The sequence below is a fragment of the Zootoca vivipara genome, chromosome 7 (genome assembly GCF_963506605.1).
Source record: "Zootoca vivipara chromosome 7, rZooViv1.1, whole genome shotgun sequence".
Taxonomy (NCBI): domain Eukaryota; kingdom Metazoa; phylum Chordata; class Lepidosauria; order Squamata; family Lacertidae; genus Zootoca; species Zootoca vivipara.
The window spans coordinates 88,545,474-88,556,881 of NC_083282.1; the positions used below are offsets into that span (position 1 = coordinate 88,545,474).

Consider the following 11,408-nt stretch of genomic DNA (forward strand, 5'->3'; position numbering starts at 1 on the left):
TGTTACTCTGCACCAGCTGAGGCCTCCGGACCTGCTGATCATTATAATCATTATTTATTTAGATTCGTAAAAGTGGTCTTACGGCACCTTGGAGATTCGCCGCTTTATTGCTCCAAGAGTCTCTGCTAAGCAAGAGGCTGCTGCTTCACGTCAGTTGCCTCATGTACTCCAGAGGTCCCGACTGAGCTGGTTTTCCTTGTCCCTCTTCCTTGCAACTTGTCACCCCTATGTTTTCTCTTTGGGGGTGGTTTTCCACCCGTTTCTTTATTTGTAGGCTGCTTCCTCCTTAGCGTTTCTTAAACATGGCATGTAGAAAGAAGCCGAACAGAAGACGGAAGAGTGAAAAGTCACCATGAAACCAAGGGAAACACTTCTTGGAATAAACACTTAAAGTGCTTCTTGGAATAAGAAAGTATTTATTATGCTACAGAGCTTCTTAACTTAATCAGAAAGGAGATCCATAGGTGAACAACAGTTAAAAGCTGTGCATCCCCCAAAGTTCTCAGCGGTTGGGCTTAAACCCAACACGTAACATTACCTGGACCCAAGTTGCTATGGCCTTCTCGGTAGTGGCGCCCACCCTGTGGAACGCCCTCCCATCAGATGCCAAGGAAATAAACAACTATCTGACTTTTAGAAGGCACCTGAAGGCAGCCCTGTTTACGGAAGTTTTTAATGTTTGAAGTTTTCTTCTGTTTTAATGTTCTGTTGGGAGCCGCCCAGAGTGACTGGGCAGGGTATTATTATTATTATTATTATTATTATTATTATTAGCCTTGTAAATTAGTACAAAACTGCTGAACCTGGCCCAATAATATATCGACAGCCACATATCCTGCAAGTGTCCCGAAAAAAAACGAACATCCTGTTTTCTTGTGTTGAGATCTCACCTTCTAAAAAGCGTGGTGCCCCAAAATGTGTGTTTTGGGGTGCCGTGTGAGCACAGCCCTGAAAAAAGTGTCACTGAAGCTCCATGACTTCACATGACTCTCATGGAAACAGATGCAGGAAGACACACATCCTGGTTTTGGGACTCAAGATGCTGGAGGGTATGCAGCCAGCGCCAACTTTTGGGCACCACAGTTATGTGCTGATGGTGTTGTTGTTGTTGTTGTTGTTGTTGTTGTTGTTGTTGTTATTATTATTATTATTATTTGTAACGCCCTCTACCTGCAGGTCTCAGGGCGGTTCACAGGATAAAATCAGAATATAAAACCACAAAATACGTAATCAAAATAAAAACAACCACCACCAAATAACCCTCCCCCCAACACATTTTAAAAGGATGCCAATCCAATCGACCAAAGACCTAGTTAAAGAGGAACATTTTTGCCTGGCACCTAAAGGTATATAATGAAGGTGCCAGGCGAACTTCCCTGGGAACAGCATTCCACAGATGGGGAGCCACTACAGAAAAGGCCAATTCTCGTGTTGCCACCCTCTGGACCTCTCACGGAGGAGGAGGAGGCACACGAAGGAGGGCCTCAGAAGATGATCTCAGGGCCCAGGTAAGGTTCATATGGAAAGAGGCGGTCCTTGAGGTATTGCAATCCTAAGCTATTTAAGGCTTTATAGGTGAAAGCCACGGTAGTTCATCCCAATCAACAGTCCAGCCACAGCAGATATCCAAGTACCTCTGGTTAAGAACTTAATTTGTTCCGGAGGTCTGTTCTTAACCTGAAACTGTTCTTAACCTGAAGCACCACTTTATGGGGGCCTCCTGATGCCGCTGTGCCGCTAGAGCACGATTTCTGTTCTCATCCTGAAGCAAAGTTCTTAACCTGAGGTACGATTTCTGGGTTAGCGGAGTTTGTAACCTGAAGCGTTTGTAACCCGAGGTACCACTGTACCAGAAAAACTGGAGCAGAGGACAACACAGAGGGGGAGGGAGCTCAATGTGAGGGGTAAGAAGCCATCAGGCACCGACATCAACCCCTAACTGACTGTAGAAGGAGGGGAAAAGGAGGGAGGGGGCCTCTCAAACTGACCCTTTAATCTGCTTCTTGTTCTGCTGGTGAGAGAATTGGCAGGGAGAGTTGGCATTATGCAAGCTTCACATCGCACACAAACACCACACACACACACGCCCCTCATTTATAATTCTCCTCACACTGCTATTAAAAAGTACACCCCAGGACCAATGAAATGAGGCTGCAATCCTAAACACATTTGTTTGGGATTAAGTCCTATTGAATTTACTAATTATTACTAATAGCCTCTGTGTCTTATCTAGATTGAGCTTCTGTATATCTGGGGCCATTATGCAGCCAGACACTGGTTCAGCACATCCACTGCTCCAACTGCTCGCGATCAACATGAGAAATAGGGTTGCAGGCGATCCGTGTAGCGCTGAAAACGCCCTCGGAAACCCTGGGTGGTTCCTCGAAATGAATTCATGCAGATGTTGAATAGCATGGGGAATATGGGTGAGTCCTGCAGAAGACCACACTGAAGGGCCAAACAAGACTTCCCTGGTAACAGCCTCTGGGGTCAGGTCCCCAAGTAAGAGCTGCAAAGGAATATCTCTTGTTCCCCACATGGACAGCTGCTCCAGAAGGAGGCCATGGTCAATGGTACTGAAAGCAGTGCTCGAGGAACTTCTTGGTTTATATAGCTCAGGCTCCCATCTACCGTCCCTAAACGTTGCCTGGGCTAGTTCATACATATGCGTACAAAGGTATAAATAATTACTATAATTAAATAGAAGTGCAATCCATCTCGTCATAGTGGAAGTGATCTGTGTGCCTACTTAATTTGCTGTCCATCTTATGCTCACGTATCTTTAAATTGGTCTCGGACAGGACATCCCTTCAAACATGAGACATGTGCCGCCGCGCCCCCCCCCCCCCGCCCCCGGGTCATGTTATCCTCAGTGGAAGAGTTCTTTGTTTTGCATGCAGAAGGTCCCAGGTTCAATCCCAGCACCAGAGCCGTCTTTCCCATTGGTCTTAGTGGTTCGTTGCCGGCCTCTCAGGGGCGCCCTAGCGAGTGGAGGAGCTGTGGGGCTTTGCCGGCAGCCTCCCCTTTCCCTGCACACCCGCCAACTGCACCCCGCCAACTATATGGCTGGCTGGCGTGCAGCCTCCTTCCCAAGCCTCCGCAGGAGGGGAGCGATCCCCGCAAAGGTTTAGGAGGGAAGCTGCGTGCAGCTTCCCTCCCCAGCCTCTGCATCTGCTAAAGACGGGGTCGTTGTCCTCCTCCTGCTTCCTGGCGAAAGGCGGCACGCAGCCTTCCCAGGCTGCCTTCTCGGGTGCCCCGATGCCAGAGAGCATGTCCGCCACTCCGCCAGCACGTTTTCCTGCTTGATCGGTGCCACCACGCCGGGGATCGGGGCGGTGGGAAAGGCAGAGAAAATTTTCCACTGCCCCCTCCCTTGTTTTGGAGTTGCCGGGGGGCGCCAGAGGGATCTTTGCATCATCACCACCATCATCAATTATTATTTATACCCCACCCATCTGGCTGGGTTTCCCCAGCCACTCTGGGCGGCTTCCAACAGAAAAATGAAATAAAATAATCTATTAAACATTAAAAGCCTCCCTAAACAAGGCTGCCTTAAGATGCCTTCTAAAGGTCTGGTAATTGTTATTCTCTTTGACCTCTGGTGGGAGGGCGTTCCACAGGGTGGGTGCCACCACCAAGAAGGCCCTCTGCCTGGTTCCCTGCAACTTGGCTTCTCGCAACGAGGGAATGGCTAGAAGGCCCTCGGTACTGGACCTCAGTGTCTGGGCAGAACAATGGGGGTGGAGACGCTCCTTCAGGTATACTGGACCAGATATGGTGCCGGATATGCTTAAGTCAGCCCTGCCCAGCACCTCCAAGTTAGGTCTGGGAAAAGACTTCTGCTTTAAACCCCTGGGGTGACACTGCCAGTCAAAGTAGACAATATTGAGCTAGATGGAGCAATGATCTGACTCAGAATGAGGCACCTTCCTATGTCCTCCTATTCTCCGGGGTGTTGGAAGAGGCAACCCCACATTCAGACCTGTAGGGGCTTTCGATACCCTCAGCCTGACTCAACATGCATATCTACATATTTGGAGTGGGACAAGGTCCACACCCCGGAATTAATACAGCATCACATTTTTCTCTGACCATTACAGAAAGACCGAAAATTAGCTGCCAATGATATTACACCTGTTCATGTTCTAACTACAGTGGTACCTCGGGTTGTGGACCCAATCTGTTCCGGGGTGCCGTTTGCACCCTGGAAAATCCGTAACCCAAGCACCCACATCTGCGCAGACGCGTGATGTCATTCGTCATGTCTGTGCAGGCGCAAAGCATGATTTCACACTTTTGCACATGCGCGCGGGTTGCGGACTCACTGAACCAGGAAGTAACCCGTTCCAGGACTTCCGGGTTCGGCGCGTCCGTAACCCGAAAAAAACGCAACCTGCAGCGGACGCAACCCAAGGTATGAATGTATATAGTTATATGTGTGTAACAAAATCTTCTTCTGGTGTACTTTTCTTTTTCTTTTTTACTGTAACCAAATTTGCAAAAGCTGCCACTTATTTAAAAACCATGCTTGTGTGTGCTGATAATTAGTAGCAAGGGATTTCCCACCCCGTTTTTTCCTCCAAACATCCCACGTGATGCTGTTGTGCTCATAGGCACCTGGTTTCCAAGCAGATGGGTGGTAGGGAGCCTGGAGTGAAGGTGGCAGATGGGACCTTCTGTGAGAAAGGGGGTCACGCAGTCAGTGCAGTCCGTAGGCTCAGTCCATTTAAGTCTGGATTATGGACCATCCAGAGGGTTTGTCCCCCCCCCCTACTTTTTTTGGGCACAAAGGAAACCATTAGCAGGCATCAATTAAGAAGCAAATGTATCCAGGGCTTGGCTCAAATGAGAATACATCAAGTGGGATGGAGCAGGGGGATTGAGCAGCAGGATGCAACCCAGAAGAAAGGTGACGGTTCTAAACTCTCTCTCTCTCTCTCTCTCTCTCTCTCTCTCTCTCTCTCTCTCTCTCTCTCTCTCTGTGTGTGTGTGTGTGTGTGTGTGGTTTCTGAGCTGGTACAACCGTCTAGTAGGACTATACCACCTTGGAATGGAACTTTGCATGCCAACATTTCCATGCACATAGAAAACTTGCAAATAAGGCAGGAAATATTATGCAGAGGTAACATGGAAAAGCCAGCATGGCTGCATCTGTTTAGAAACCTCAAGTGTGAGACTGGGGTGTTGTAAGGGTGGGCATAATTCCTTTTTCATAAAAATCTGGCATGACAAGGGAAAAGACTAGGTTAGACATCTTCTCCCTGATATCTAGGTTTCTAGGTGAAGGGAATTCAAATGCTCCTCCATATCATACAAACCTTGTCCTGCAATCTGAGGCAGTATGGATGGGTTGAGAAACTTCAGGTGTAGGAGTTGGAGGCAGCCCTCAGGGCCTCTCTATGTTACCCTTGGAATTCCTTCCAGTCCACACTTCCCCCCTCTAGGCAACATCCCTTACTTCCGCCTGGATGGAATGTGGGGTATGTTCTGGCAAAACAAACCCCTGGAGTCGGCAGGTTTGCAGACTCCGCTCACCAGCTGGTGAGCGGAAAGTGCAACCCTGCTCAGCTTGGCTGCCCACACCTGTTCCCAAGTTCAGAACAGACGCACGCACCCAAAGCTCAAGGCAAGGCTTCTTGAAAGCCCTTTTGCAAGCAACACCATGTTGCTGCTTATACTGGTTTTCAGAAGGTCGGTGAGCAAGGTGGAGCTGTTTGCAAAAGTGCTTTCAAACGGCCCCATGCTGCACTTTGAAGTCCCAGGAGTTGGGACTTCAAAGCACAGCGTCGACTGATTTCACTATGGCAGAAAAGGCCCCCAGCCCCTGGTATAGACAATACTGAGCTAGAGGGACCAATGGTTTGGTTTCCTAGAAGGCAGTTTCCTATGTATATCCTGCAAAAGTTATATTCAAAGCTCCACCAGTTTTGGATTAGCCTTGGTTGCCTTCTGAAATCTGCGCTTGCGCCCCACCCTGCTCCTTCCCCAACTTGGGGCAGGGGGTGTCCTTTCCAACATTGCTCTATAAAGACATCTTGCTGCTTTTTGAGTGTATCAAAGGTTCAGCTTGAGACCATTTGTCTTTCTCCTGAATCTGGAGAAGTTTGATGGGCTTCCGCTGACCTCAAAGTGAGCTTCTCTTCCAGATTAAAAGATGCACTCACCAGCAGCATGCCTTCTCCTGAACCTATGAAAGTTTGGTGGACTCTCCTTGACCTCGCATGGAGCTTGCCTTGCCAGAAGCACCCCTACCGGAAGAGGCATAGCATCCATTTATTCTTGAACATGTATAGACCAGGAATTAGGAGGGGTGGGGGTTTTTTTACAAGGGAAATGCAACAATGAGGAGGCTGTGAAGCTGATTGCCAAAGCAGTAAAATCCATTAAGGACCAGAGGGCTGAGGAGAGCTAGCTCCTGTAATACTAATAGAAATCTTCTTCAAAGGAGACCTAACAGAAGGGAAACTATTCAGAGAGAGAAAGACTTGCAGAGCCTCCTGCCAGGAAAAAGGCAAGGGGTGGTAGTGGATAGAGGTTTTTTTGGGGGGTGGATGCCAAGGAAGTTAACCGTTAACACAATGCTGCCCAGCACCCAACCTTCCCGCTGGCTCAAGTGATTTCACAGTGTCGTTCTCCGGGAAGAGCTATGGACACCACAAATTCAAAGCAGCAAAAAAAGCCACAGCGATGAACAAAAAGAGTCCATCTCATTATACTTTATGAACAGGCATGGACATCTCCTTTTTTTATAGGCTTCATAGGGTCCATCAATATGTGCTGGATGGCGCCCATTAGGTTCCATCGCTAGCCAGATGCATGATGTCACGCAGTATAAACAGAGCAATTGGAAACAGACCAGGCAAAATCTCATCGTTTCACCCAGTAACTTACTGGGAGTTTCGCCAATAACTTGTGATCTCACTTTTCGGAGAGAAAGCAGGAGGAGAGTGTGGGTGGGGTAGGGGGTGGGAGGCATGGGCAGGGATGCTAGATAGCGTGCTTTAGAAACACCCCCCCCAACTTTAACATTTTTGACCTCCTCGGTTTCGCCGAGGCAAATGCCGTGGGAAGTCTCTCTAAGGCGATGGCATCCAAAACTGGCTTGAGAAAATGTGCAAGCTGATTCTTCAAGGGGGAGGGTCTCTCCCTCTCCCTCTCCCTCTTTAAAATAAATAAATAAATAAAACATGCCTGGGGTTCTTTGTTTCAGTATCTTGGATACCAGAGAACTCCCACGCTTGTCAAAAGTGAAGGCCAGCAACAATAATTACTGGGGGATGGGGAAAGGAATTAAAGAAGAGTACCAATGATGCAAAAAAAAGTGCATATTAAAGGACAACGGACAATGATGATATTTAAACAGCAAGATGAGCCAAGAGAAACATGCACTTAAAAAAAATTAAACAATTCACTATAGTGAGCACTAGTTCTTGATTTTAATGCATGAAACGCAAAAGTGTGTACTTTTCTGCAGAAATATAGGGATTACGTTGAACAAACACCCACATTTTATATCAGTATTTAAAGGGGTGTTTTTTAAATAAATAAAAAAGAACAAACAGTCTGAGCTCACTGGTGATGATGACAACAGAAGACACCAGCCCATCAGCAGAAATTCAATCCCAAACAAAACTTCCTCTGTGCTTCTCATCCCCGAAAGCACCTTATTTCAGCTGAAACATTTCCTAACTTATTATTTAATGTCACTCTTTTCCCAAGCAAGACCTGAAGAGTCTGTTTTTAAAAAACGAAGCCCATTTGAGGAGATGTGCCAACTTCACAATGAAACAAACGGAGCGCGTTGCCCTTTTAAGGCGAGAAAGACCCTGCCTCCTATTAGAAATTGACATGTAGGGAAACTTCCAGCTACAAGCTCAATCCACAGACAATCATAAAACAGCCAAACCTTTGTTTATCGCTGTCCAGTGCTGGGCAAGTATGTGGAATGCCTAAAGGGGTGGGGTGGGAGCCTTATTTCAACAGAGAGCTGCCCTCTATCTCCATGCACAGTTCAGACAAGAATTTGTTCCCCTGCCCTCAAAAAGAGAGAGAGGAGAACCCACCCCCCAAACTGTACTTTGCAATCTGTAATGCTGAGAATGCTTTAAGCTGTTTGTTTCAGGCTGGCAGACATCCCAGCTCACTGGCCAAGCACATGCTGTGCAGCCTAGCAGGGAAAAAGAATTAGCACACTCAATAGAGCCTTATACGCTACTCCATATAAATTATGACCTTTGGCAGTTTTGCTCATCATGACTATTCCAGCGACTATGTGTGGAACTTTAGCAGTTCCCCTTGGGTAGCGGGGTTGGGGTGGGGGGTGGAGATAGAAGCCTGGCTGTTCCAATTCCAGTTTCAGATCAAGCAGAATAGCCAAGACCACTCCTATTCCCAAACAGACAGGGAAACGGGAGATTCCATCCAAAAAAATTACATTTTAAAACTTGGAAGGAAAAGCATCTATATGTCACAACAGCGAACAGCACGAGCACATTAGGTGGATGCAAAGGCAGTCATTTCTGGAGCTGTGCCACCCAGTTTTCAAGGATTTTTGAAAGAATTTGGCAGCCAGGTGTCTTTTGTCTGGAAGGTCTCGAATGTGTGTCCTCCCTTTCCTTCCAGAGCCGAAAAAGCAATGGAAAGTTTTCTCTATCACGCACACACAAAAGGAACCAGGTTTGGGGTTTTCCGTGTAGTAATCCATAATTTGGAACAGGACAGAAGTGGGGGAGGAAAGGGCAAAAAAAATAGGAAGCTAAACTGTCTCCGAAAGCCACTAGTTCTGTAGGGCCACTCAACAACCAGCTTAAGCGCATGTCAGCAGCGGTGGTGATGTGGACCTCACCTGGCATGCAACAATCTTTCTGGTTTGTTGTTATTCTGAATATTTTTTAATGTCTCTTCGTGCTGTGCAGTTTTCGCCTGTGAGAAAGGCAGATGGAGGAAAAATGCAAGAGGCTATAGGATTTACTTCAGTATGTACTGAAATGATTTACCAGGGGTTTGCTAGCCCTTTTACAACATTTTAACCACTGTGCACAGAATCTAGAAGGATTTATTTATTTATTCATTGCTTGCTTGCTTGCTTGCTTGCCTGCCTGCCTGCCTAGCTGCTTGCCATATACACAAGACTTGTGGCACAATTAATCCAGAACAGCATGAATGGACCATCACTAACTGGAATTAGAATCTCCTCCAGTCCTACAAAAGAGAGATCTGCTTTTCTTTTGCTGCTCTTCAGTGACCAAGATGGGAAGGAATGTTAAAAGTTGCCTTAAAAGCATGTTAAGGGGGAACTAATCCACTTGGAGCCATTTTAATGATACCGCTTCCTATGTCAGAATCCAGTTTCCTAATCCACAGAAACAAATTTGGAGCAACTTCGAGAAAGAGGTGGTTGCTATTCCGGATTATTTGGAGACAGCCTTCTGAAGGGGTCAGAGTTGCACCCATGGCTGCGAGGCACACAGGTCACTTATAACTGTATGGAATTTGAACTGTTATCACTTTGCAAGGTGCTGCACACCAGATTAATAACTTGACATGCTTTGGGTGCACACAAGGCAAACTTAGAGAGAAAAGTGAAGGCAGCTGAGAAGATAGGAATTATCCTAATATTGTTGCTCTTAATATTATTGCTTTCATTTAGGGAAAATAAGAACGCTGCACTCAACCCTAAGCCCAAGAAGTGGGGCAGGCTAGAAATTCAACAAGCTGGCTCAAAAGGCATGCGGGAAGGGAAACAATTCAATGGCAAAGCATATGCATTGCATGCAGAGAAAATAGTAGGCTCGGTCCCCAGCATCTCCTGGGGTAAGGCTCCTCCTGGTAAGGCTGGGGGAACACCCCCACCCCCACCCCAAGGATGCCTCTACTAGGAAACTAATGAACCTTAAGTTTCAGGGCCCCTGATCCCAGAGGGGGCCCAGAAGCTACTTTAATCCACATTGCTTAATATACATTTTTTTATTCACACCAGTGACTTTGACACTCCAGACAATCCACTACAGCCATTTGAATCAAAATCTGAGATCTAGTACCGTAGTTTTTAAAAAGTGGAGATCTGTCATGGGACAACCCCACCGAAGTTGATAACACCTTAACAGTTCAAGCTTCAGAGCTCCCAAAATGTGCGTCTGCCACTGCCCAGCCCCCTTCCTTGCTGCTGCCAGTCAGTGTGGACAGCACTGAGCTAGATGCACTGAGCCACCTCCGTTTCCATGGGACGCTCCCCAAAAGGGAGACGAAACTCCGCCAGCGACACCCTTGATTTTACCAAGCGACCTGGGTACCACCCCGGAGGCAGGAGTTCACGCGGGGAGCATCCTCTCCCCCAGCGCGCTAGCTGCTGCCCGAAGCGAGGGACCCCCAGAAGGCGCCGCCACTTACCAGCTGTAAAGTGCAGAGGAAAATTAGGGTACAGCGCCCCGTACAGCACGCCATCCTTCCCGGGCCTTGGGGGACCCCGCCGGCGCCTCATCCAACGGAGCGCCTCACCACGACCTCCCGGCTACCATCTCAAGTTCAGCGGCGCTGCGCTGCGCTCCGAGAGGAAGAAGCTCCAAAGCCAGCAAAGCTTCTGAGTCCTCCTTCCAGACTTTCTTCTTCTTCTTCTTCTTCTTCTTCTTCTTCTTCTTCTTCTTCTTCTTCTTCTTCTTCTTCTTCTTCTTCTTCTTCTTCTTCTTCTTCTTCTTCTTCTTCTTCTTCTTCTTCTTCTTCTTCTTCTTCTTCTTCTTCTTCTTCTTCTTCTTCTTCTTCTTCTTCTTATCCTCCTCCTCCTCCTCCTCCTCCTCCTCCTCCTCCTCCTCCTCCTCCTCCTCCTCCTCCTCCTCCTCCTCCTCCTCCTCCTCCTCCTCCTCCTCCCCCCAACCCTGGGAAGCAGCCGGGCTTGAGCTGAGCTAACAGCTGCTCCGAGCAGCCAGGGAGGTGCTTCTGGCGCTTTGTGAAAGAGCCCCCGCCAGGGAACCTCCACCTAGGATGGATGGATGAGTGGGTGGGAGTTTGGAAGCGCGGCTGCCGGGGGGGGTGGGTTCTTAAAAGGGCCATGCCACGAGGAGGTGGCCACCTTCCCCGCGATTGGTTGCAAAGAGACGAGAGTGGCCCCCACTTTCTGCTGGTTTGCTTTTTAATTGCCATTTAATTATTACTACTACTACTGTTTTTATAATATATTTATACCCGCCTTTCACCCCGACCATAGCTGCCAAGTTCTCCCTTTTTTAAAGGGAAATTCCCTTATGCTGAATAGGCTTCCTCGCGAGAAAAGGGAAAACTTGGCAGCTATGACCCCGACAGGGACGCTACCTAGGCGGCTTACAGGTAAAATTAATAACAGCTAAAAACATAGGGGGGCGGGCGGGGAGGGAAAGAACCGCTAAGAAGCAATTAAAGAGAATTAGCACTATATA

At 47.8% G+C, this 11,408-nt stretch overlaps 1 protein-coding gene across 2 annotated transcripts in view; it reads right to left on the reverse strand.

The window, feature by feature from the left end:
• NKAIN4 (sodium/potassium transporting ATPase interacting 4) overlaps positions 1-10,749 on the reverse strand; it is a 92,292-nt gene extending 81,543 nt beyond the window's left edge. The window contains exon 1 of one of the 2 annotated variants that reach the window (XM_035121708.2): positions 10,390-10,747. In XM_035121708.2, the coding sequence (XP_034977599.1) occupies positions 10,390-10,443 (54 nt within the window). In that variant the 5' untranslated portion in view covers positions 10,444-10,747. Of the gene's footprint in view, positions 1-10,389 lie in introns of both variants that reach the window. The other variant, XM_035121709.2, reaches the window with a different exon arrangement.
• Positions 10,750-11,408: the final 659 nt, after the last annotated feature.